This window comes from Sphaeramia orbicularis, chromosome 3 (assembly GCF_902148855.1).
Source record: "Sphaeramia orbicularis chromosome 3, fSphaOr1.1, whole genome shotgun sequence".
NCBI classification, from domain to species: Eukaryota; Metazoa; Chordata; class Actinopteri; order Kurtiformes; family Apogonidae; genus Sphaeramia; species Sphaeramia orbicularis.
In genome coordinates this window covers 15,671,382-15,698,077 of record NC_043959.1, presented here as the reverse complement: position 1 = coordinate 15,698,077, position 26,696 = coordinate 15,671,382, and the positions used below count along the sequence as shown (strand labels likewise).

General features: G+C 42.7%; 3 protein-coding genes and 1 long non-coding RNA gene across 4 annotated transcripts; 3 read left to right on the top strand and 1 right to left on the bottom strand.

Annotated features, from left to right (window-relative positions):
* The first annotated feature begins 2,348 nt into the window (after positions 1–2,348).
* On the top strand, positions 2,349–7,084 carry LOC115410408 (zinc finger protein 319-like). Its single transcript, XM_030122047.1, is given in 4 exon segments — positions 2,349–2,698; positions 3,530–3,822; positions 5,470–6,016; positions 6,019–7,084. Coding segments are annotated over 3 exon segments (1,749 nt in total). The 5' UTR covers positions 2,349–2,698; positions 3,530–3,639; the 3' UTR covers positions 7,038–7,084.
* Positions 7,085–7,273: 189 nt separating this feature from the next.
* On the bottom strand, positions 7,274–8,574 carry LOC115410732 (troponin T, skeletal muscle-like). Its single transcript, XM_030122515.1, has 2 exons — positions 8,516–8,574; positions 7,274–8,377 (listed from the first exon to the last, which is right to left on the bottom strand). The coding sequence occupies exons 1-2, from the start codon at positions 8,572–8,574 to the stop codon at positions 8,155–8,157; spliced, it is 282 nt and encodes a 93-aa protein (XP_029978375.1). The 3' UTR covers positions 7,274–8,154.
* Positions 8,575–9,231: 657 nt separating this feature from the next.
* On the top strand, positions 9,232–25,411 carry LOC115410768 (uncharacterized). The gene is made up of 3 exons (XR_003934132.1): positions 9,232–9,352; positions 11,329–11,333; positions 25,401–25,411. It is a non-coding gene; the product is annotated as an uncharacterized LOC115410768 (long non-coding RNA).
* On the top strand, positions 11,405–25,661 carry LOC115410549 (casein kinase II subunit alpha'-like). The gene is made up of 13 exons (XM_030122234.1): positions 11,405–11,613; positions 15,626–15,993; positions 17,944–18,055; positions 18,143–18,244; positions 18,339–18,389; positions 18,523–18,582; positions 19,048–19,131; positions 19,935–20,045; positions 20,989–21,090; positions 21,165–21,265; positions 24,549–24,697; positions 24,969–25,058; positions 25,327–25,661. Exons 2-12 carry the CDS (start codon positions 15,884–15,886, stop codon positions 25,040–25,042), a joined length of 1,056 nt encoding a protein of 351 aa, XP_029978094.1. The 5' UTR covers positions 11,405–11,613; positions 15,626–15,883; the 3' UTR covers positions 25,043–25,058; positions 25,327–25,661.
* Positions 25,662–26,696: the final 1,035 nt, after the last annotated feature.

The window sequence follows — 26,696 nt, the reverse complement described above, 5'->3', positions numbered from 1 at the left end:
CTGCTACTGTCGGTTTTCTACTTGGCGCCGGTGGCTCATCCTGTTGTGACATCATTGCATGCCCGAGCATGCTCTTTCTTACTCTTTGGTTTATGAGGTTGTTTCCAAGTTAATGTGGAGAAAATAATGAAATGTTTGAAATTAATTGGACTCGTGTCATTATTTCAGCTGCTCGCTTCACTTGGTTTGGTTCATTTTAGTGCTAAATTCCGCCCAGTCCAGGGTGTTCCGGTGTAATACCGCCCATGGCCACCAGGAGCTGCTCCTCCACTGGTTCCATCTGGACCTTCTGGAACTCATGGGCTTCAGTTCATCCAATGATTCTACAGTTTATGACACAAACTCTGCATATAGATATGTTTTAGGGGTTTTAATTTGAACATCATGTGATTTCTACCACATGAGCTCATTTTTGTGTTCGTACCTTTCACAATAAAAGCCCAAAGATAAAGCAGAGGAAACTCCATAAATGAATGTGTATGTTCAAGTTTGTCACATGGAGGACCCTCCTGAAGGCTTCCTTTATGACAGAACAGTAGAATTTATCTGTGGAGGCAGAGGAGGGTCCTGACAGTTCTAAAGGGTCAACTGTTGTTAAGACGATAAGATGACCCTTCACCTCCACACTGGGTCAAATAATAATAAACCAAGGCAGAGGTACCTGGACAGGTACATTCCATTGTTTAAGTTGGTTTTCCTGTTCAGCCACTAGATGGCAGCACCACACATGAACATACTGAACAGGATTTATCTCGAACGAGATCAACTTAAAGGGTTCCACAATAAAACACTTACACTGTGACCATCAACACACACACCATCATATTATAGATGAAATAGCCATAACCATAATCAAATTATACTATCATCAAAAAAGATCTTCAACCTGACTGAAATCACTCCAAGGCGGCGGGGCTGCTGGTTGGAAAGGGACAATAACATTAAGACTTAGAACACCAAAAGAAACTTTTTTTTCTCTCTTTTTTGTGTGTCTTAAGGAGGGTGATGCACTATGGGCCAGAGCCCCTGAGTAATGGAATCAAACCACCAACAAACATGATCATAAACATAGAATTATCCTCAGATCATCATGAACTCAGCCAGTATGTGTCTATGTGATTTTTTTTGGGGGGGGGTGGTTTTTGGGTGGTTCTTGGGTGTTTTGGGGGTAGTTTTTGGGTGGTTTGGGGAGGGGGTTGGTTGTTTTTGGGTGGTTTTGGGGTGGTCACGAAAAAGCATGAAAAATACTTTAGAAATTTAGCGGTAGAACATTTAAAATCACAGTCTTGGATATTTAAAAAAAAACAAAAAACAAACAAAAAAACCCCAAAAAAACAATGTTGATATAAATTCAGTCCAAACCATCTCTGAGTCATTTTTGAAACAAAGATAATAACTGAACCCAAACTAACCAGTGCACTGATATTTATCCCATAATATAAAACTACATTCTGACATTAGTCATTATTGTTTTGGATCCCAGACCCCTGTTAAAAAAGAAACACCTGGATTCAACAGGTCCACAGACTGTTGGTCTGTTTGTGTCTGAGTTAAACATGATATGAGGAGAACGATATTCATTCTTACTAAATGAAGACATTTTCACTCAAAACAGCCAAGAACATTCCTCCTCCTCTTATTATGAGAAATGGGTCTGAAAAAGTCCTGAAAAACATCTGATCCACCCCGATCAAATCCATAGGACTTTCACAGAACCAGAACCACAAACCTCCTACAAACAGTCGACTGGTGAAGGAAACAGGAAACTACCCCAGTCCTAGTGACTCCACCCACATTGGAAGGTCTGGGGTATGGGGCCCAAACCGGGTGTCATAGGGTCCAGCCTGGTCCATGGGATGAATGTGGAGTCAGAACATCATGACCTCCAATGGGTTGGACCGGATGGAATAATGCTGGTTTTGGACTCCTACTTAATGACCTTTGACCTGGTTAACCCTTTAACCACTGATTCCAGGTAAACGTTAACATACTAATCAGTCCAGGTCTAATCTAATAGTCTAGTCTAATCTAATCTACTCTAATGTAACCTAGTCTAATCGAATCTAATCTATTGGAGTCTAATCTAGTCTAGTTTAATCTGGTATAATCGAATCTAATGTAATCCAGTCTAATCTAATCTAATCTAATCTAATCTAATCTAATCTAATCTAATCTAATCTGTGAAACTACACACACACTTAGACTGGACACACATTCTTTTATTCTGGAGGTTTATTTGTGGACAGACAGTGTTATCGGTGCTGGTGTTGTGGGGGTGGTGGTGGGGGGGGTCCTTCCTCGTCGGCTCTATCATCAGGCTCCGGGGAAACAGTGCCCCCTGCGGCCGCTCTGAGTCTTGCAGCTGCCCGTTCTTCTCCTCCCGGGCTCCTCGGTCTTTGTGCCGTTTTTACCACGTTCTGTCCTACTCCGACCCGGCTCCTCTGCTCCTCTTTGGTTCCGGTCCGGTCGGTGTCGGTGGACCTCCGGCATGGGGCGGCTGTAGCTGCAGCGGCTCCGCGGTGGCAGCTTCACTGCGCGGCGGCTTCCGGTGTCCGTCCGTCTGCTGGAGGATGGCGTCCGGCTTCACCCGCATCCCCTCCACCGCCGGTCCCCCGAGTCCCAAAAACACGGAAGGTTATCGACCTTAGGCTGAAGACGGCAGCGACAGAAGCCCATAAACCGCCGGTGAGCCGCCGCGGTGAGTTGTGTCCCGTTATTTGAGTGATGGAAGCGGTTGTCGCGGCCCCGGCCCGGCTCGGTGCTCGGTTCTCCCGCAGGCAGCTACGCTCCGGGGAGGCCTCGCCTGGTTTGGTCCGGTTTTTATTTAACGGAATTTCTGACACGATCCACAGCGGGCTGTCCGCCCTGCTTCCCGGCTGAGACGTTAATATGTTCAGTTCGTGGGTCGGTCCGCCCGGTGGGTTGTGTTTTGTCCGGTTCGGGGCCTCTGATGGCGGATGGAGCCAGTTGTTTAGAACGTTAACAGTTAGCTGTTAGCCGTTAGCGAATGACGGCTAATGTCAGAGAAACTGTTTCATTGAATTCCGTGTCTTAAAATAACATTTGTGTCTCGTATCAAAGCTTCGCTGAATGTGAAATCTCTGAATTATTTATGTAGTTTTTATTCCGGTGCCGTTAAAGTTTAAAAAGGAAAAAATACAGACGGAGAATCTAACACTACGCTTCGGTTTGTGTTTCAGGATATAGACGGATCCCAAGTTTAGTCTCGTACAGATTCAGTGGCAATTTTCTGAGCTTGATTTTTATTGGAATATCTCGTGGCTGTCTGTGTGTTTTATCAACTTTAAATGTTAAATATGGACAGAATGTGTTCCTACTGTAAGTGTTTAAGAAAAGAGGAACATGTTTGAGGCCTGTGGAGTTAACGGAGGACCGTGAACGCATCAGTGTCAGTGGGTCTGCTCTGACCCGGGACAGAGGCACTCATGTCCTGGTTCGGTGACAGGTGGACTCGTGTCCCGGTTCGGGGACAGATGCACTCATGTCCGGTTCGTGTGTGTTTCCTCAGATATCTCGATCTTGGATCACCACCAGCTCGGAGCACTCCCCGACCCCCCCTCCTCAGGACCGCCTCCTGTTCCCGTCCCTAGAGACTGAAGCCCCGTCCGGAGCGGAAGGATGACGGAGGCGTGGCAGCAGCAGCAGCACGCGGTGGCTCCTCCCTCGGTGGTGCACACGCTCCCCCAGACCACCGACAACCCCCTGGGCTGCGCCGTGTACGGGGTCGTCCTGCAGCCGGACACGAGCCTGCAGCAGCACGGACAGCAGCACACAGTGCAGACCCAGCAGCCAGCTCTGCAGGTGGGGACAGAGGGGGGACAACAGGGGGGATAACAAGGTACAGTGAGGGGACAACAGGGGAGACAACAGAGGGGGACAGAGAGGGGACAGCAGGTGACAGAGGGGACAACAGAAGGGACAACCGGTGACAGAGGGGACAACAGGTGTCAGAGAGGGGACAACAGGGGGGACAACCGGTGACAGAGAGGGGACAACAGGGGGGACAACCAGTGACAGAGAGGGGACAACAGGGGGGACAGTACAGGCAGCAGAACCAACAGCGGCCCAAAGTGGAGAACAGACTCAATAATGTTTAGTGTGTTTATTTGAACTGAACGTCTGTTACTGTTCCTGTGGTTTAATAATGTTCTCACTGTGGTGGAGGTGGATTTGGGTCCAAAGTGTTCTGCAAAGGTTGACTCTACTGTAGACTGTTCTAGTGTCAGAGACTGGCTGTAATGGACTTGGACCTCTAGAATCTGGGACCAGGACTCAGTGGATCTTCATGGATAAATGAAGCGTCAGTGTCGTCCTTTTCGTCCTCTTAAGGACTTTGTCTGTCTATTCATCTGTGTCCTTCTGTCTGTTCAATACTGACAGAACCATCTGGAACCGGACCAATCTGTGAAATATGCACCATCTATTCTATACCGACCCATCATAAGTCTGGGGGGGCAGGTGTTTCACAGTGTGTCATATGAACCGTCTTCTTGTTGTCATGAGTCAAAGTCAGTTCCAGTCCACAAACATCTGTCCAACTGTTGATTCAAAATAGGAGTTGAACTTCAGATCACACCTGCATTCACAAGTTTTATCTGACACAAGCATCACGTCTGTCTGATCTGTGATTGGTTTATTCAGCGCCTGTTAGTTCTGCCTTCATATTTGGATTCAGGCCCTGTGATTCCAGACAGATTTCTCATTGATAAACACAGATGGACAGACTATTGAGGCCTGTGTTTTATTAAAGGAAGGGTGTCCAACATGTGGTCCGTGGGCCAAAACCAGCCCATCAAAGGGTCCTATTGAGCCTGTGAGAGGAATTTACGAAGGTTTTATGAATTACACTGAAAATATTAACAATTACAGATGTCAGACTGATTTTATTTCAGGTTCCACATTCAGACCAATAGGATCTAAAGTAAAATAATAACAAAAGAACTTAGAAATAATGACAAATACAAATTTTCTTTTTCGTTTGGTTTTAGTGGGTAAAAAGTAAAATTCAATGACATTTACAAGCTATCCTGTCATAAAAAATGTGAATAAGCTCAACAACCATGAACAACTTGACACCTCTGAATGTTTGGTGGTGGGAGGGGCTGTTGGCGTGGATTGTCAGCCACACCCCCATCATCCTGCACCAGGGCAGATGTGGATCCACATGTAGTTTATGTAGTTTACCCACACTAGAGTGGGAATGAATAATGGATCAAGATTGGAAAGAGCTTTGGATGGGTATTGTTGTTGTTATTATTATTGTTATTATTATTATTATTATTATTATTATTATTATTACAGTCAGTACAACAATATGAATAAAACACCAGTTCTACAGAAATAAGAACAGAGAATTTTAGTACATGTACTGCAGTACTTGTCCATGGCTGTGTTAGTGCGTTACAGAGTCCCTCTGAGTACTAAGTGTATATCTGTCTGTGTCTGCAGGTCGGGGGTGAGCGAGGTCATAAATGTGGGGCATGTGGTCATGACATCTCCCACCTGGCCAACCCCCATGAGCACCAGTGCATGGTGAGTCAGGACCGCTCGTTCCAGTGCACCCAGTGTATGAAGATCTTCAGCCAGGCCACGGACCTGCTGGAGCACCAGTGTGTCCAAGTGGAGCAGAAGCCCTTCGTCTGCGGCGTCTGTAAGATGGGCTTCTCTCTGCTCACGTCGCTGGCGCAGCATCACAACTCGCACGGCAATGGCAACAACCCCATGAAGTGCTCCATCTGTGAGAAGACGTATCGACCCGGCTCCGGCAACGCCACGCCCACCTCGTCGGCCGCCAACCCCCAGCAGCCCTCTGCCGGGGAGTCGTCAGGAGGGGCCACCATCAGTGCCTCGTCCCCGCCCGCATTCGAGGCCTCCGCCCCTGACCGGCCCTACAAGTGCTCCGTGTGCCACAAGTCCTTTCGCCATCTGTCGGAGCTGACGCGCCACGAGAGGGTGCACACGGGCGAGAAGCCGTACAAATGCGACACGTGCGACAAAGCTTCAGCCAGTCGTCGCATCTGGCTCATCACCAGCGCACACACAGCTCCGAGCGGCCGTACAAGTGCGCCGTGTGTGAGAAGAGCTTCAAGCACCGCTCCCACCTCGTACGCCACATGTACGCACACTCCGGCGAGCACCTGTTCAAGTGCAATTTGTGCGAGATGCACTTTAAGGAGTCGTCGGAGTTGTTGCATCATCAGTGTCAGCCCGAAGGCGAGCGGCCATTCCGCTGCGGCTCCTGCGGGAAAAGCTTCAAGCGGCCATCCGACCTGCGGCAGCATGAGCGCACGCACTCCGAGGAGCGTCCGTTCCAGTGCGAGGAGTGTCAGATGAGCTTCAAGCAGCAGTACGCGCTCGTACGCCACCGCCGCACGCACAAGAACCCGGCAGACCGGCCCTTTAAGTGCAACCTGTGCGACAAAGGCTTCCTGCAGCCGTCCCACCTGCTCTACCACCAGCAGGTCCATGGCATGGAGAGCCTGTTCAAGTGCGCCTCCTGCCAGAAGTCCTTCAGCCAGTCGGGGGAGCTGCTGCGGCACAAGTGCGGCGGCGAGGTGGAAAAACCATACAAATGCGACGTGTGCGGTAAAGGTTACAAAAAGAATTCGACGCTACAGCGCCACCAGAACTCTCACTGCACGGAGAAGCCTCTCAAGTGCTCGCTGTGTGACAAGCGCTTCGTGTCTTCGTCCGAGTTCGTCCAGCACCGCTGCGACCCAACCCGCGAGAAGCCGCTCAAGTGTCCCGACTGCGAGAAGCGCTTCCGGTACTCGTCGGAGCTGCAGCGCCACCGGAGGGTCCACACTGGAGAGAAACCCTTCAAATGTGCCAGCTGTGACAAGAGCTTCAAACAGCGTGAGCATCTGGCCAAACACCAGAGCGTCCACTCCAGAGAGACGCAGTTCAAGTGTGTGTGGTGCGGAGAGCGCTTTGTCGACCTGGCGGCGCTGCAGGAGCACACGGTGCAGCACACGGCTGAGGGCGAAAGTTTCCCAGAAGCCCCCTGCATCCCATGAACACTGCACCAACAGGGGTTGACCGATAGCACAGAGATAGAGATCGGAAGAGCAGTAGAACCCATAGAACCGAACTTCGTGTACCAGGAACACACACAAACACACACACAGGGCTGCAGCGGTAGAAGAGTCTCAGAAACATCACAGTATTAAAACTAATATTAATATTAATACTAATAATAATCAGTGAAAACAAAGGGAATGTGTTGAACAGATGGTTTGTTATTAAACGTTTGTTGAATGGAATTATGGGTAAAATGTAAGACTGAATTTGGATCAGATGTATATTTATGCTCCGATTTTCCAAAACTTTCAAAGCTTGATGTGACATACGTTCCATCGTCGGTATTTGATGTGACATCAGTTGGTCTTATTTCTTCCCTCTTCAGGTTCGTCTTTTGGATCAGATGAGTTTAATGTGTTCTGTTTAGTTCTGCTGTTGGATGCTGCAGCCCTGATCTGATCCAAACACAGACATTCAACCTTTCTTCTATTGAACTAAAACAGGAAGTGGAGGTGGACTGATCCTGAACTCTGTGCTTCCTCACTTTTCCGTGTGGATGTGATGGTTTTTCCAGTGTGTGATCATCAGTGTTTCTGAAGAACCTGTTGGTTTGATGTAGGTGTGTCTTTGGTTTTCCTCCTGTTTCCATCAGTTTTACCAACGTCAGAGCTGAAGTGTCACTTTCACCTGTTTGATCGTTTTCTTCTTGTCTCTTCTTCGCTGATTGTTCCACTTCCGCTGTGTTGAAAACCTCCAGACGTTCATGACCACAGCCTCAGTTTGAGTCCAGCTGGAGTTCAGGTCATGTTGAAGACACACAAACATGAACAGTTGAAGAAGTTGAAACCAAAGATCACATGAAATGAACATGTATCAGAAACACTGATGACCATCACACCAGTGGGTTCACAGGTCAAAGGTCAGGGTCAGCTCCACTAAATCTGCCCTCACTGTGTCATTTCAGTGTCTGTAGATTATTGATCGTCGATCCGATCAGGTGTGAAGGCAGTCGGTCGACCCCGCCCCCTGTGCCAGCCCCCATCTGTCAATCATTAACCCCTTAATTCTGTTGAATGAGTTTTAGTATCAGTAGATCCTGAGGCTTCGTCTCCATCAGGGAGGAGGCTCCTCTTCCTCCTCCTCTTCCTCTCCCTCATCTTCCTCCTTCTCTTCTTTCTCCACCTCTTCATCCTTTTTCTCTTCCTCCCTTTCTTCTTCTTCCTCCTCTTCTTCCTCTTCTTCTGGGGTTGCATGTGATGGTCTGTTTTCGTTCAACTTCACCAGGACCTCGGCCATGTGCTCGTATTTCATCTCCTCTGGAGTCCATGTGCCTTCCTTCCTTCCTTCTCTCCTTCCTTCCTTCCTTCCTTCCCTTCTCTCCTTCCTTCCTTCCCTCCTTTTCTCTTTACTTCCCTCCTTCCTTCCCTCCTCTTTCCTTCCTGACCTCCTTCCCTCCCTTCTCTCCTTCCTTCCTTCCCTCCTTCCATTCTGATCTGGTGTTTTTCTGTTGGTCCCCCCCACCCCCCCGTCCATCGTCTACAGCGGCTGGCCTGTGCAGCAGTTTATCTTTTCACATAGTAGACGTAGTTTAGACTCATCTGTTTGTGCATGAATATTTATCACTCTTTAATATCACTGTTGTATTATAGTTTTGTTTATTTAGGGAAACATCCTAAGAAGAAAAAAGCCGTGGAGTTGTGAACATGTATAGCCTGTGTCCTATAAAATCTGTGTCGTTGCATCTTTGTATTGATCAGACATGTAGGGAACTAACCCGTCATGTGGTCCACACACTGACATGTGCAGTAGAAGGTGCACATTGTTCTATTTATGACTACTGATCCCTGCCATAGTCTCCTGTTCTACTAGAGATGGTGTGTATACGCTTATGGAACACGTATAGTGCTTACGTTATCTGCTTTTGTATTCGCTGCTGACAACGTGGCCGTCAGTTTCATTTCCCACAGACTCTCACCAGGTTTGCAATCGGCGGCGGCGTGTCGTAGATCTGACGTGTCTTTATTTTTGGGAACCGACCCGCCGGCCTTCGTACTCAGGTCCTCAAAGACCCGAACGCAGCCTCAAACATCAGGCCTGAGGACATGAAAGACGTTACTGACTGTATGGATTTCTACTCTGTACAACCTCTGCAGTATATTTAACAAAAAGAAGAAGGTTGAGGGGTCAAAAGTCAAAGGGAACCAGAGTAGGTGGACTGAAGCATCAGATTACACATATGATACCATATAGACTCCTGTTCATACTGTATACAGATTCAAATAAACCACCCTAATGGAGACCCACCGTGGATGTGTCTTCACTGTCCACCGTCGAACACAGGGGTCCAACAGACGGCCCATGGGCCAGAGCTGGCCCTCAAAGGGTCCAGTTGGGCTTGTTGGATGAATTTGTGAAATTCAAAAATTACACTGAAGATAGTATGATTTTAGTTCAGGTTCCACATACAGACATGCTTTGGTCTAAAGTGGATCAGACCTGGAAAATACTAGAATGACCTGTAAATAATGACAAATACAAAGGTTTCTCTGTTTTTGTCCAAAAAAAGCTCATAAAATGATCAAAATATTTACATTTATAAATTATCCTTTAAGAATAAAATCTGAGTAATCTGAACAAATATGAACAACATGACATGTCTAAAGACACTTCAGACACCAATATTGTGTCTATTATTAAATGTTTTGTGTTTTTGTGTCTGATCTGTAATAAACATGTAGAAATGACACATTGAAACAGAATATTTTTAAAATTAGATTTTTTTCTAAAGAAATTTCAGTTTTTTTCAGGTTATTTACAACTTTTTTGGATAGTTTGTAAATGTACATATTTTCATAATTTTATATATATATATATATATATATATATATATATATATATATATATATATATATATATATATATATATATATATATTTTTTTTTTTTTTTTTTTACTAAAACAGACAAAAACTTGTATTTGTCATTATTTCTAAGTTATTCTGTTCTTATTCAGCTGGTTCTGATCCACTTTAGATGAAACTGGGCTGAATGTGGAACTTGAACTAACGTCTTCTCAGTGTCAGAAGGTTCCTCTTTAAACAGGGTTCCATGTCCTGAGGAACATGGAAGGTTCTGTGGATGGAAGGACCCAGTTCTGGTTGGTCCATCTGGTTCTGTGTCCACATTCATGTTACACTTGGTCTGTTTTTACCAGGTTTATGTCTTTATCCTGTTGCAGATGTTTGATAAATCTGTTCATGTGTTTTGTCATTTTGTCTGTAATGAACTTCACTAAACCAGTGAGTTTTAGAAAACAGAGTCCACGCCAGGGGTCTGAGCTGGTTTTGTTCATTATTAAACTGAAACAATTACAAATTACAGTCTGTTACAAAAATATCTGAGTATTCGAAGTGAAATTGAAAACAAAAATGAAAAGGCTGTTTATTATTGACTCTGATGTGGATCTTCCTCATCACCTTCAGAAAACCATGGAAATGTCAAGCTTAAAAAGGAGTGGGAACCCTGAGGTAGTTAACCTTTAGAGACCCAAACGTCCGCCTTTAACCCTTAAAGACCCAAACGTCTACCTTTAACCTAAACCATCTACTGATCTAAACTGTTTAATACCTGTTGATCCACTAATCCTATCAATCCATGTCAATAATTAGTGTAAAATACAGTTCTTCATCTTTTCATGGTCATCAGATATGACCATATTTGGACGTTCAGAGGCTCCGTAGTTACCATTGAAACACCATCATCTTCTCCAACATTGATTTACCAGTAAAACCCATGGAGTTGGATCAATGACAGTGGATAGATACACTGCGTTTATGTTCAGTTAATGAGAGATTGGACTGGAAAAGACTGTTCAGTTTCATGACAGGATTAGTCATTTTAAAGTTATTATTTTTTTTATAACTTAAATTAATACAGAAACACCACAGTCATCAGAGTTACACCAGAGGGCAAAAAAGTTAACAGTTCAAATGTATGTCAATAAAAATCAACAATTTGTGCACTTTAACCTCTTATTTATTGGTTTGTATGTTTGTATAACGTTTTACCTGATGCATCTGTGAAATTTTGACAAGAATAAGAACAGAAAAGTGTTTAATGATGTCTGTTTAAAAGAAACTGGTGTAAAATGGGACACATTAATCACATATTTACGTAACAGTTTAGTTAAATAAAATGAATAAAAAAAATCTCTGAATAAAACGGAAAAAAATCCTTGTTAGTAAAAAAAAAACCAAAACAAAACACATAATTAAACTACATGAATAAGCGGAAGTGGGATGGATCCTGGGGCTGTATTGATTCTTTTTAATTGGTATTGATTACCGCGGGCTGCGTGAGCGTTCTTCCGGTTTCGCTGATTCATTTCCGGGTGAACTTTGCCGCAGAGGTTAGCTTCGGCTCTAGCTGCCTCTGAGCTGATTCATTATTTTCTCCAAACTCAGACTTTGACGTTAGCCTCCTGCCTCGGCGGCTGATCGATCCCTCGGGCGGTGGACGGTACTGGAGCCGAAGTCCACGGACCCGTGGCCCCGCGACAGCTGTCCACGACGAGGTTAGCATTAGCCGCCGTTAGCCGTTAGCATTAGCTTCGTTATGGAGGATGACTGTTCATAAACGTCCTCTGAAACAAACTGTGACGGAGTTTAACAGTTGTATGCATTTAGTTCACATTTTACCAACATTCATCTGTTTTATCCCGTGGCTTTTACTGTTTTAAATGTTTTTGTTTTGCTAGCAGAAGCCAACTGAAATGATGCTAGGTAGCCGTTAGCTCTGTGCTAACGCTGTCCTCTGCTCCAGATGTTAATTTAATGATGAAACTAACAGGAATGAGCCTCGAAAACGTCCAGTTATTTATACTTGAATTATCTGAGTATAATTCAGATATCAAAACATTAACAGACGGTTCACTGGTGAAATTATTCACACAAACATCGACACGAATTAAAGATTAAACGCAGCGTTTATATTTGCAGTGAACTGTAGGAAATAGTTAATATGAATATGTAGGTAAAGTTGAATAAATGTTTTGTGTTTTTATTACATTCAACTGCATGAAGATTAAAAAAAAAAAACAGGTAAGTGGAAGACATTTAAATGACATTGCAGTTATTATTTCATAATCTGAGTGAACCCAGTATTTGGCTGGTTGGTCTCATGGTTTATTCATTTACACATAAAAAATACAAAGAGCAAACAGATGATACCAGAACATGTTAACATGACACATTAGGACTGAACTGTGAGCTTATATTTAATTGTGTTTTGAGGTTTTTATTCTCATCATCATCTGTTCATTAAACTCCTAAATTAAAAATAGTTTATTTTAGAAAATGCAAACGAAACAAAGTGATTTATTAAACGTGTTGTACATTTCTATTTAATGTCTAAATGTTTTGTGTGAACAACTGCAGAACTTGTCTTTGATTTTGTTCTGTTGGAAATTAAGAGGTAAAGAAATTAAAGAACAAATAATCTAAAAATACAACTCAGCTTCCATGTTTTTAACAGTAGTTTGATGTTGGGTTCCAGGTGGTCTGTGTTTCCACAGGTTTGTGGACAGTTCAGGGGCTGAGATTGTGGTTTTTATCAGGATGTTGGCACCGATTTAGTCTGATATAATGACATTAGTCAGAAAATCACTGGAATAGTTCCCTTCAGTTCTTAAACTCCTTGACTGTTCCATCTGTTTTGGTTTTTTTGTCTCTTCTGTTTTAGTCGACATATCTGTAATCACCCCCACATCCTTAATTATATTTGGGTCAGATGAAGGGAAAGTGAGCATGTGCTAATGGTAATGCTAATGCTGGTGGTTTTCCTCCTGCCAAAGACACTGAACCAGTAAACAGTCTGTGTTGACTGAAGGTCAGACCCCAGAACCATCCTCCTCAACCAGAACCAGAACCACTGAAGTTAACAAAGGCTGAGTTCAGGAATGGGCTGCACACATTCACCTGTCTATAAGGTTCAAATCACGAAACTGAACATGAACAATTATAAAATGGTGTGAGCCAATCAGAAACCTTTAAAACATGGAGCAGAGTTAGAACAGTGATGCTTTGGTTCTGTATATTCATTATTTTATCAAAATTATTACCAAAGTGTATTTGTTATTGTTTTATTTACTTTTTATGCATAATAAATCAAAAATAATTATGGATTAGTGGATTTTTATTCAGTAATTAAGTCTATTAAATGTTGGTTATTAGGCCTGTGACTACACAACTGAGTGTTTTCACTCTAATTCATCCGGTTAATCAATATTTTGCTACAAAAATGGTCAGTCTTGTATGTTAACACGTTCTGTAAAATACCAGCGTCCATTTAGAACAACAATGGAACAGGAACAGCATGTTCTCCACTTTGGCTTAAACCCCAGCACCTGCGTGATTGGGCAGGTTTTTGTCATTTTCACATAATAAAGTGAACTATTTATCACACACCATTTAAAGAACTTATTAATACCTACACAGAAATATCTAATAAACTTATATGTGTCATTTAAAAACTTACAAGTCATTGAACAGTAACCTTGTGCCTATGTGAGTGCTGGATCTGACCCATTTAACTTTACAGACAGATTTATATTAAATATTCCTCTTTTTGTTTTTGACAGTGTAGCTTTGTTTCATTTACATTTGTTGGCCTTAAAAGCTGTTCATCTGTTTATACTTCATTTATTTATTGTTTTTTATTAATATGTGACCGATGGAATGTGGTGAAAAGTTTGTTTTATCACATGTACAAAATAGAGAAACATAAACCTCATGTGGTCATAGAAGTGGACACTCAGGTCCAGTTCCATTGGACTAATGTAGTCGTATACAGGAATAGATACTGTGGTGAAAACTGTGGGTTTAATGTCGTCTGATCGACATGTGGCCACTGATCGGAAACAGATGTGATTAACAGACTATACGAGCAGATCCATCAGTTTCAGTCTGTTGTTGAATGTTGACGTCTGGAGTGTTTGGACACATTTAGAACCATGGATGTTCATGTGTTTTCCTTGTGTGATGTTTGTGTCGACCTCCTGCTTGTGTTCAGATTTGCTTTGATGCATCTTTTCTCACATGAGTTTGATGTTTTCTGTGCATGGTCCATGTTAAATAAACCAAACCTATATTTAAATCCCGCAGTTCCACCTCTATGTTTTTGTTTTTCACCAGAGTCTAATTCATAACAACGATGTCAGACTTATTTAAATGTGTTGTTTTTTTGTTTTGATGAGAAAACAAAGAAACACTTTATCCAGAACACTGTGACGACGTCCTTAGTGAACATACATCTGTGATTTAATGTCCTTTATTTGTTCTACAGATGCACTGAACAGTAGATTAGATTAGATCAGATTAGATCAGGTCTTTATTGATCCTTTGATCAGAGCCCTCAGGAAATTGAGGTTCCAAAAGCAGCGCAAACACCGAATATACACACAAAAAAATAACAAAACAATATAGATAATTACAGGATAAAAGTTATAATAAAGTGATAACAGTAATAGTCATAACAATGATATACAAATACTGCTACTACTACTACTACTACTACTAATAATAATAGTAATAATGATAATAATCAGTGGTGGCAGAACTCAATTACCAACAACAAGAAAACAAACATTACACAGTGGAATAAATGGTAAGCAACAGTTTTCCACAGAAATGCACAGTCCTACTGAGCAGAGAGAGAGAGATGGCCAATCTGTCTACTCCTCCTCTGCTCTATCTCCTCCTGCTACTCCTCCCCTCCTCTATTTTCCTCCTGCTACTCCTCCTCCTCTCCTTTATCTTCCTCCTCCTCTCCTCATGCTACTCCTTCTCTCCTTTATCTTCCTCCTGCTGCTCCTCCTCTCCTTTATCTTCCTCCTCCTCCTCTCCTGCTACTCCTCCTCCTCTCCTCCTGCTGCTCCTCCTCTCCTGCTGCTCTTTCTCCTCTCCTTTATCTTCCTCCTGCAACTCCTCATCTCCTTTATCCTCCTCCCCCTCTCCTCCTGCTACTCCTCCTCCTCTCCTTTATCTTCCTCCTCCTCCTCCTGCTACTCCTTGTTTCCTTTATCTTCCTCCCCCTCTCCTCCTGCTACTCCTCCTCCTCTCCTTTATCCTCCTCCTCCTGCTACTCCTCGTCTCCTTTATCTTCCTCCCCCTCTCCTCCTGCTACTCCTCCTCCTCTCCTTTATCTTCCTCCTCCTGCTGCTCCTCCTCATCCTCCACAGTGCTACAGTTTGATGTCTAGAATCATTAGTTTCTAACTAATTAATTAATTACCCGCTTCTGAAAAACATCTACATGTTTTTTTGAATAAAAGAAGACATTTGAGGAAACATGTTTAATTTGTTTGTATTGATTATTTAGACCTGGACTGATTAAAGGGTTAATGAGTTAAAGGGTCAAAAGGTTCAAGTGTTAATGGGTTAAAGTATTAATGGATTAATGGGTTAAAGTGTTAGTGTTATTAAAGTGTTTAAGGGTTATTAAATTGTTAATGGGTTAAAGGGTTATTAAAGTGTTAAAGGGTCAGAGTGATGGTCTGTTATTGCTTTGATTCTGGTTCTATTTGTGCAGCTGGCGGGTCTTCATCCCTTCCTGACTCACTTCCTGTTCAGGGGCGTGTCTCCATCGTTCTTCGTAGCTCTGTCCGTCTGCACCGCCGCCGCATCGGACCGGTCCGACGCCCCTCAGCTCAACGCTTCGGCCGCCGACGCCAATGCGAAGCACGGCGCCACCGTCTTAGAGCCGCACATTCTGCAGAGTCGGTGCGCCGCCTTCAGGTACCGAACCAGCTGCACTTTAGGAGGAGGAGCCAGTCCTGGACACAGAGCGATGCCCGGATCCACGACGCCGGCCAGCAGCAAGGCTCGGGTTTACACCGACGTGAACACGCAGAAGAACCGCGAGTACTGGGACTACGACGCTCATGTGCCAAACTGGAGGTAAGTCCACCGCAGACGGAGCCAAACCAACACCAGCTGACAAATGAACAAACTGAACTGGAGTTCTATCACAGACCAAAAAACCCAAAACAGACGGAGGCTTTTCTGCACAAACCAGGAGGAAAACTGTCAGATGTTCTGCATCTGAACAAAATCTAACTGTCTTAGTAAGAAACAACAGTGAATGTTGAACTAGATTTAACGACTGAAAGATCCAAGACTTTTTAGTTAAATCATGAAAATTCAGAGTCAGTTCCTTCTTTTAAAAAACTGTATTTTTATTCTAGTTTGTTTGTTTGAGATGAAAACACACATTTGAATATGTTTCTTAAAGTTCAGGTTCACATTTTTTTATGGGAAAGGATTGTTCATAATTATAAACATGTGAGTGTCATTTTTCCTTTTTTACACTAAAACAAAGACAAATATTTGTAGTTCTTATTTCTAGGTTGTTGTTATTTTCCTGGTCCGGCTGTTGCAGATCAGATTAGTTTGAATGTGGAACCTGAACTAAAATGATTTTGAAAAGAAAAATCTATGAATAAAATAATGTTGGTACCAAAAGGCAGTTGAAACCAGTGAAGCTGAATTGAAGACGCGTCCTTGAAAACCCTCAGTTCAGTGTTGAGCATTGATCAGGTCACAGCAGGTACCGTCCACATTTATCCCAAAACGGTGACTGACTTTCTTTTGTTTTGCACAAAAATGGAACATGGCTGCATACCGACAGGTTGGATCTGCTTCAGCTGCAGTTTTGGTTTTTTTTTCTTAAACTTCATTTTTCTTATTTTGCTACAAACATGGTTCAACATACATAACACAAACAACAGGATCAGGGAGTCAAAACTTACATAGGAAAAATAATAAATGAGTACACAAATAAATATGCATTCTCACACAGTGTAAATGTGTATATAAGCATTTTTGCTTTACTTCCTCCCAAAACAGCCTGATAAAGGGACAAGACCAAAATATATGAGCATGGTCCACCATTATTCTGCTGCACCTCCAGCATGGCAGTGGAGTCCCCATTTGTCTAGATTTTTGTTTCGGGGTTATGAAATATTGAGTAATGTTTTTCCAGCAGAAGACTCTCCAAGTTAGTGAGTTTGTGGAGGAGATTTGTGTTTCCCATGTTGTGTTCCACATTTCCTCTGCGATTTCTGTATTCATCTTTCTCCCACTTTTGTTTAATGTATACTGTTGAATATTTGTTCAGAGCTGCAATACCTGAGTATATCTTGCTTATAATGCCTTTGTTATTCCCTGATTTATAAGCATTAGTAAAGACTCTAGTGAGTGCTGATGGTTCAGTTGAACTTGGTCCTTTTAGTAGCTGCAGTTTGAGTTAATCAGCCCAGATGCAGTGGTTCTATCATTAGTCTCTTTTCCATTGTCCATCTGTTCTAAAGTTTCCCCATATTTCGTAAATGTGTTCCAAACAGAAGTGTGTAATGTTGGTTTTTCCATTCAATCCTAAATGTGCAGATTAGTTTCTTTATTCTGGTAGATGTCAGTAGAAGTCATTCCATAAACATGAACAGAAATTTGTGTTGTTTTGCATCTAAAATGCTCGTTACCCCTCTATATCCTACTAAATTCTAAAATGATTGGGTTTCCTGGTGTGTCCACACATACCCACACGTTTGGGTTCAACTCTTCTTCTTCTCTTGTTCTAACATCCATCAACATCTGTTTGTTTTGGTCATGTGACTGTAGTTGGATTCAAAGGTTATTCCATTACAGTTTTGTGTCATATACCAATTTAACTACAAAAAACCACCTCTAACAACAACAACAACTATTCAGAGAAAAATGAGAGTTTTGGTGAAATTGTAATTTTTCCATTAGACAAATTTATATGAACAAGTTATATTCATGTAATTTGAAGGTCAACGGAAAAGGTACGAGTCTGTTTTATTCTCAGTGTTTGTGGTCTTTTCTCTGCAGTAACCAAGACAACTACCAGCTGGTGCGAAAGCTGGGCCGAGGGAAATACAGTGAAGTATTCGAAGCCATAAATGTGACCAACAATGAAAAGGTGGTGGTGAAAATCCTCAAGGTGACCAGTCCTTCTCAGGTTTCCTGCCGTTGATTTAATTGAAACTGTGGTGACTGGCTGGTGACAACTGTTTGTGATTGTTCGCAGCCGGTGAAGAAGAAGAAGATCAAACGGGAAATTAAAATCCTGGAAAACCTGCGTGGAGGAACCAACATCATCCGCCTGGTGGACACGGTCAAAGACCCCGTGGTGAGTCCTGGCCGCGCCCCATGGGCAGTGCATGTTGTTACCCATCATGCTTTGTGCCTGTGTGACTAACCCACCTGCTGTCCTCTCTCTGCAGTCCCGAACACCAGCGCTTGTCTTTGAGTGCATCAATAACACAGATTTTAAGGTATTTGAGTTCATACTAAACAGGTTCATCACAGGCTCTGGCTCATTTTTAATAACACACAACCCTTCACGTTCAACACACCAGAGGTCAAAGGTCACATGTCTCTTCACACACGTTGTCCATGTGTTTTCAGGAGCTTTACCAGAAGCTGACGGACTATGACATCCGTTACTACATGTATGAGCTCCTTAAGGTGAGAACCTGTACCCTCCGTTTGAGTTTAGAACACTGGTTAGAACAGGGGGACAAACGTACGGTCTATGGACCAAAACCGGACCAACAAAGGGTCAGGTCCCTCTAAAGGGTCCAGGTCCAGTCCCTCTAAAGTGTCCTCATGTGGCTCCTCTACTAAAATGTGTTTAATATCTTCAGTGTAATTTTTGTATTTCTTAAATTCATCTTAACGGGCCTGATTGGACCCTTTGGGGGCCAGTTTTGGCCCATAGGCCGTATGTTTGACCCCCCGATCTAAAACCATGTGTGTTTAAATCTCATTATGATGCCTGTATGTTAATGAGCATCAGGATCCACAGGGTTCTGGTCAGAACCAGGTCAGGAGAAAACCCAGTTCACAGACAGGGCTGGTGTTGATACGGATCCAGCTGAGGTTCTGTTAAGGTGGTTCTGATGGACCGGGTCATGTGCTGTCATCCTCCAGGCTCTGGACTACTGTCACAGTATGGGCATCATGCACAGAGATGTCAAACCACACAACGTGATGATCGACCACCAGCTGAGGAAGGTAATGCCCACGGTGCTGGCACCATCATCCACAGGTCCATCACAGTCTGGGCTGAACCAGAACCTTCTGGGCTGAAGCATCATGACCGTTTGGGAATAAACGACATGTGTTTGTGTTTGAGTCCTTGGTGTTTTTGGATGTTCAGTCAAACCAGTAAAGATGACTCTACTGGTGACTTTAATGCTGCCTTCATGTGCTTTGGGAATTATGGTAAATACTAGTTATGAACTCCAAAACTGTACATGAACACCCCCTCACATTGTATTTTGCACGGTAGAACCAAGATGAAAGTAACCTTTGACCTTTTCAACATGGTGGAGAACAACAGGGGATTCATGGTCAATGATAAACAATGGTTTTATTAACGTTCTGCTGCTGTTAGCGGATGAATTTACACATTTATAGTACAAACAAAAAAACCTATGTGCTGTATCAGATGAAGACATCCAAACTGTTTGACCCCAATATCAGGTCAAAACATAAACTGTGTTTCAGCCATTTTTAATTTCACTACAACAAAAGCACTTGAACACAACACACTGGCAATTTTGAATTCTCTAGTGGAAAAGTCACCTTCCTGACAGCACCTGAAGGCATCTTCAGGGACTGAAACATCTGATCACACTGACCACTGAAAAGGATTTAGAGAAGTTTACAAAGACTGTGAACGTCTCATTAGTCTAATGAGGTGAAAGCCCACAGATGAACATGTGACTTAGCCTGAAGTGTGTGTGAACGTCCAAACCGATGAACACACGTGCAGTTGTGTTTGTGTGTCAGTGATGTGAGTGTTTGTGTCTCAGCTTCGTCTCATCGACTGGGGGTTGGCAGAGTTCTATCATCCCGCTCAGGAATACAACGTCAGGGTGGCCTCGCGGTACTTCAAAGGCCCCGAGCTGCTAGTGGACTATCAGGTAAAACACACGCACATCCACAGCACTGTTGTTTCCCTGTCACTGCACTGACACTCGACAGCATCATCCTCTGACCTGGACTCAAAACGACTGTTGAACTGACACCAGAACCACCGTCGTCTTGGTCTTTGAATAAGATCATTTGGTCTCAGTGTTAATCTGTCACCACAGGGTTTGTTCCCACGGGCCAGAACCGGCCCACCAAAGGGTCCAGTGGGATTTGTTTGTGTGTGTGTTTAAAATAGTTTTGAAATCATTAGTGTAAACATTTATTGTGTGAGCTGTAACATCTATAAAAGCTTCGACAACAAAACAGACACAACAGAACATAGGAAAAAGTCTGAACCAAATAGAAACACAAACATACAGACCTGGAGTATGGGATGGATGTGGAGAAGATACATGGACTGACAGGGTGTGTGTGTGTTTGAACCACCAATGTTTCATCCACTTAGCATTTATTTTATGAACAATATTCCATTTTATATGTGTTTTTGTAGTAAATCACTCAGAATTCAAATGATTAAACTGGCACTTAAAGGGTTAAAATCCTGAAAAGTGTTGAATGTTTGGTAGTTTTGAGCAGAGGGAAATTGTTTGAGATTTATTTACAAAAAAAAGCAAGAAAAAATGTTAATGTTTGATGATTATATAGTAGTTTTTTGTGCGTGGACGTTTTTGTCCACGGGGGTGACCAGAGGGAGCAAAATGCATCATGGGAAAATAAAACGCATCTAACAGTAAAAGATGCTGGATTTCAAAGATATAATTAAAAAGAAACATTTCTGCCAAATTTCATGCCAAAAGCTGCAACAACAGCCAAACTGATCAACAAATGAAAAAAATAAAACGAGAAGAATGCCCAAGGGGAAGGAGCTAATGGTTAAGGGGTTAATAATGCTTAGGTTTGACCCAGTCAAGTGTGTGTGTGTGTGATTGACAGATGTACGACTACAGCCTGGACATGTGGAGTCTGGGCTGCATGTTGGCCAGTATGATCTTCCTGAAGGAGCCATTCTTCCACGGACAGGACAACTACGACCAGGTAACAGCCTCGTCCCATCATCTGCTCTGTGGATGATGGACACCACCTTAACCTCCAGTGTTTTCATGTCACAGTTGGTTCGTATCGCTAAAGTCCTGGGCACCGATGAGCTCTTCGGTTACCTCCACAAATATCACATAGAACTGGACACACGCTTCAAAGACCTGCTGGGACAGTGAGTACAGACGAGAACAAAACATACACTATATTGCCAAAGTATTGACTCACCCATCCAAATAATCAGAATCAGGTGTTCCAATCACTTCCATGGCCACAGGTGTATAAAATCAAGCACCTAGGCATGCAGACTGCTTTTACAAACATTTGTGACAGAATGGGTCGCTCTCAGGAGCTCAGTGAATTCCTGCGTGGAACTGTGATAGGATGCCACCTATGCAACAAATCCAGTCGTGAAATTTCCTCGCTCCTAAATATTCCACAGTCAACTGTCAGCTGTATTATAAGAAAGTGGAAGTGTTTTGGGAACGACAGCAACTCAGCCACGAAGTGGTAGGCCACGTAAACTGACGGAGTGGGGTCAGCGGATGCTGAGGCGCATAGTGTGAAGAGGTTGCCAACTTTCTGCAGAGTCAATCGCCACAGACCTCCAAACTTCATGTGGCCTTCAGATTAGCTCCAGAACAGTGTGCAGAGAGCTTCATGGAATGGGTTTCCATGGCCGAGCAGCTGCATCCATGCCATACATCACCAAGTGCAATGCAAAGCGCCGGATGCAGTGGTGTAAAGCACGCCGCCACTGGACTCTAGAGCAGTGGAGGCGCCTTCTCTGGAGTGACCAATCGCGCTTCTCCATCTGGCAATCTGATGGACGGGTCTGGGTTTGGCGGTCGCCAGGAGAACGATACTTGTCGGACCGCATTGTGCCAAGTGTAAAGTTTGGTGGAGGGGGGATTATGGTGTGGGGTTGTTTTTCAGGAGCTGGGCTTGGCCCCTTAGTCCCAGTGAAAGGAACTGTGAATTAGGGCTGTGCAATTAATCGAAATTCAATTACGATTTCGATTATTACACGCAACGATTACAAAAATTCTGTAATCGAGAAAAAACGATTATTAATTTTGAGTTGTTTAATTCACGCGCACGCAAGCTACCATGAGCTGCTCTGCCCCGCCCCCCTCTAAGCTACTGCTGCCAGCTAGCTGGTAGGTCCACCCCAAGAGGAAAGTTGTACCTAGCGGTCTGGAAACATGGCAGGAGAATCACAGCAGAAGTGCTTGGTAAACAAAAAAGGCAAGTCAAATTCAATTGTATGGAATCACTTTGGGTTTGATGAAGAGCAAAAACACATCACGTGCAAAAAGTGTTTGGTAGTTGTGTCCGCACCGACCGGTAACACAGCAAACCTTTTTAACCATCTAAAGTTTAACCACCGCGACCTTTATCATAATCTTATGAAAAACTAAAACATATAAAAAAAACTCTGTCTACAACTTTGTCCGCAATGCAGTCTTCAGTCTCCAAATCTCTTTACGCTGTAACTCCCGTATTAACCTAACTGAAACCTCACGGCACGCCACTGAATTTACTATGTTTCATACTACACTGAACATACTTGAATTTATAATTTGCACTTTACGTGAGCTTTTTTTTTATTGCTCCAGTTCTATGGCAAGTCTAGAGCAGTTTAATTCCAGTGCACTATTTGTTTACAAAAGGAAACATACTTGAATTTCCAGTATACTTATTTGCATTCAAAGATTTTTTTGTTTCGTACAAAAGTGAACATACTTTGTTTTAGTGGTTAAAAGCTTTATTTATATTTAAAGGGTATATCTTACATTGTTTTGCAAGAAAAAAATAAACAACTTTAAGGTTAACAAATAATCGTTTTTAATAATCGTGATTTCAATTATTGCTAAAATAATCGTGATTATTTTTGTTTCTATAATCGAGCAGCCCTACTGTGAATGCTTCAGCATACCAAGACATTTTGGACAATTCCATGCTCCCAACTTTGTGGGAACAGTTTGGAGCTGGCCTCTTCCTCTTCCAACATGACTGTGCACCAGTGCACAAAGCAAGGTCCATAAAGACATGGATGACAGCGTCTGGTGTGGATGAACTTGACTGGCCTGCACAGAGTCCTGACCTCAACCCGATAGAACACCTTTGGGATGAATTAGAGCGGAGACTGAGAGCCAGGCCTTCTGTCCAACATCAGTGTGTGACCTCACAAATGCGCTTCTGGAAGAATGGTCAAAAATTCCCGTGAACACACTCCTAAACCTTGTGGACAGCCTTCCCAGAAGAGTTGAAGCTGTTATAGCTGCAAAGGGTGGACTGACGTCATATTGAACCCCATAGACTAGGAATGGGATGTCACTTAAAATTCATATGCAAGTCAAGGCAGCTGAGCAAATACTTTTGGTAATATAGTGTACGGTTCACATTTAAGCATCAGACGAATCTGGTGTCAAAGTCTGTTAAAGTTCCTATAATTTAGATTGTCTTTTTGTCAAACTGATTCCATCCATGTTTATATGTGAAAGTATTCAGATATTAGAACTGCACAAGGACATGTGACCTAGAAACAGGAAGTCAAAGGTCACCTGTGGTCAATATTCTTCCACTCCATGACCAGATGCATCCACATGAGAAATGTGGAGCAAATATCTGAATGAATTCAACAGAGAATGAGATTATGTCACTGAATGGACAGACACAGATGGATGACCAAAAAAAGAATAAAACCAGGTAAAAAAAACAAAACCAAGAAAAAAAAACAGGATAAAACCATGAAAAAAAACAGTAAAACCAGAGAAAAAACCCAGAGTAAAACCAGGAAGAAAAAAAACAAAAAACAGAATAAAACCAGGAAAAAAAAACCCACAATAAAACCAGGAAAAAAACCAGAATAAAACCAGGAAAAAAAAACACAATAGAAGCAGGAAAAAAAACACAACAAAACTAGGGAAAAAAAACACAATAAAACCAAGAAAAAACTCAATAAAACCAGAAAAAACCCCAGAATAAAACCAGGAAAAAAACACAATAAAACCAAGAAAAAACAGAATAAAACCAAGAAAAAACCCCACAATAAAACCAAGAAAGAAAAAAAAAGAATAAAACAAGGAAAAAAACCCTGAATAAAACAAGGAAAAAAAACAGAGTAAAACCAGGAAAAAAAAAAGAATAAAACCAGGAAAAAAAACAGAATAAAACCAGGAAAAGAACAGAATAGAACCAGGGAAATAACATAATTAAAAAAAGGGACAAAAAACCAGAATAAAACCAGGAAAAAACCCCAGAATAAAACCAGGAAAAAAAAACAGAATAAAACCAGGAAAAAAACCCAGAATAAACCCAGGAAAAGTTTGACTGAATGGACAGAACAGACGTGGCAGATGTTGTCTTTGCTTGAATGTTTCATCGTCATTCTCAGTTATTAAAGCTGTGTTTCCAGTCCCCGTGTGACCTTTGACCTTTGATTATGTGACCAGGCAGACGCGGAAGCGCTGGGAGCAGTTTATCCAGGCAGAGAACCAGCACCTGGTGAGTCCAGAGGCCCTGGACCTGTTGGACAAACTGCTGCGCTATGACCACCAGCAGAGGCTGACGGCAGCAGAGGCCATGCAACACCCGTACTTCTGTAAGAGGCACCTGAACACAGCACTACCACACATCTGAGCACCTGAACACAACACCACCACACATCTGAGCACCTGAACGCAACACCACCACACATCTGAACACAGCACTACCACACATCTCAGCATCTGAACACAACAGAGTCTGAATGAAACAACACTGAGTCTCAGTGTCATTCCAAACACAAATCCACACTTGTGTTGGATGTTCGTTCATGTACATAGTTAATGAGGCCGATTAAAACTCTTGAATGAACATGTGTTTGTCCTCAGATCCGGTGGTGAAGGAACAGGCCAACGCCAACACAGACGGAACCAAGGCAATAAGCAGCTCCAACGCAACATGATGACGACGGAGACCAGGTAACGCAAAGCAACAGACACAATGCAATACAACACACACAATGGAATAGACACACATCTGCCTCATAACGAGATGACGGCTACAAACGCTATGAGACCAAAACCACAAAAACACACAAAAACTGAACAAACCTTAAATCGACTGAATTAACCTTAAATAGACTGAATAAACAGATTTTCAGACTGAACTGGTTTCAGCTCTGGTATCTGGATCAAAATGGACGGGTCTGGATCCGTTTGGACTGATTTGGGTTTGGTTTCTCCTCAGGAACAGTGTTTGTTACCTCAGCTTGTGACGTTTTTGTGGCCGAAGCCTCTGCCTCCACTTCTACAGCCATACAGGAGCATCGTGTCAGCTCAGCCAAGACCAGAACCAGAACCAGTCCAACCTGATCCCACATCAGCGCTGACACCTCCTCCCCTCCCTGTTTGAACCCATAAACCAGAGACTGTGGGTGAGCGCAGCCGCCGCCGAGCGGAACCGACCCAGACCCAGACCCGGCTCAGAACCAGAACCAGGTAACTGAGCGCCACGGAGGCTCTTTCTGCTACGTTAGAACAAAAGTTATATTGACAGAGAATAAACCATTTTTATTTAAACCAGCAGTGTCTCCTTCATTGTCCACAAGTTCTTTGTGTCGATTGAAGTTATTTTTCCCTTAACATATTTAATGTTTGATCCTTTACCTGCAGTCAGGACTCAGGGCTTAAAGGGTTAACCCTTTAACCCCTGAGTCCTGACTGCAGGTAAATGTTCACATATAATAAATATTTCTATTCACTCCAGATGTAACTTCATGATGATAAAACCTGAAAACATGAAACATGAAAAATGAATCATGTGAGATGTTCTGAAATGCACTGATGTGGAGGTGTTGAACAGACCGGGATACATGAATGTTTTAAATCCTCCTGATCCTCTGTCTGTGGTACCGGGGTCGGTGTTGGTTGCATCCTGGTCACATGTTCTTCAGTCGTAGTTCCACAAAATAGATAAACTTTCACTGTGGAATTCAAGGCGTTTCAGAGGAATAATCAAATACATTTAATCATCATTAGCTAACGAGCTAATGGTGGCTAATGGTTAATCAGACCCAGATGCATTTAAGTTATTTTAAAAACTTAATTTTGGGAAAAGAACTAGTGACTGCAGCCGTAGTTTATTTCAGATGTTCTATGTGTGTAATTCTGATGTTTCACTTTCATTTCCTGCTTTAGTTCCTGTCATCCAAACTGCACCGTGTGACAGAAATAAAGAAAATAAAACAAAATCTGTTTGATTGGCCTCAAATAGAAGTAACTATAAAAGAAGAATATTGAATATGACACGTCTGAAATCTGCAGATCTGAACACAAACAGTAGATTTAATAGAAAATGCACATTTCTTTCCAAAGGTGGATGTTTGTAAGTCCATTGACCTTTGACCTTTGTGGGTTTAAACTCTTTCATTCTTCTTTTCTGTTAAATCCAGTTGACTGTTTCTTCTGTTCTTCACACGTTCATCCATGACTCTAACCTTTAATCTGATGTATCTGATCACTATTTCTGTTTGCTTTTGTTTTCCTTTTATTTCCGTCTTCTTGGATCAGTTTCTCTACATCAGTTCTGTTAAACTCATGTTAGTTCTGGTTCCACAT

Excerpts from the sequence above, each read along its gene's own strand:
- LOC115410549 (XM_030122234.1), top strand. The coding sequence starts at position 15,884 with ATGCCCGGATCCACGACGCCGGCCAGCAGCAAGGCTCGGGTTTACACC. Across the intron at positions 19,132-19,934 it reads TCGACCACCAGCTGAGGAAG|CTTCGTCTCATCGACTGGGG; the intron begins GTAATGCCCACG and ends TTTGTGTCTCAG. Across the intron at positions 21,266-24,548 it reads TTCAAAGACCTGCTGGGACA|GCAGACGCGGAAGCGCTGGG; the intron begins GTGAGTACAGAC and ends TTATGTGACCAG.
- LOC115410732 (XM_030122515.1), bottom strand. The coding sequence starts at position 8,574 with ATGGACGGGGGGGTGGGGGGGACCAACAGAAAAACACCAGATCAGAAT. Across the intron at positions 8,378-8,515 it reads GATCAGAATGGAAGGAGGGA|GGAAGGCACATGGACTCCAG; the intron begins AGGAAGGAAGGA and ends AGAAGGAAGGAA.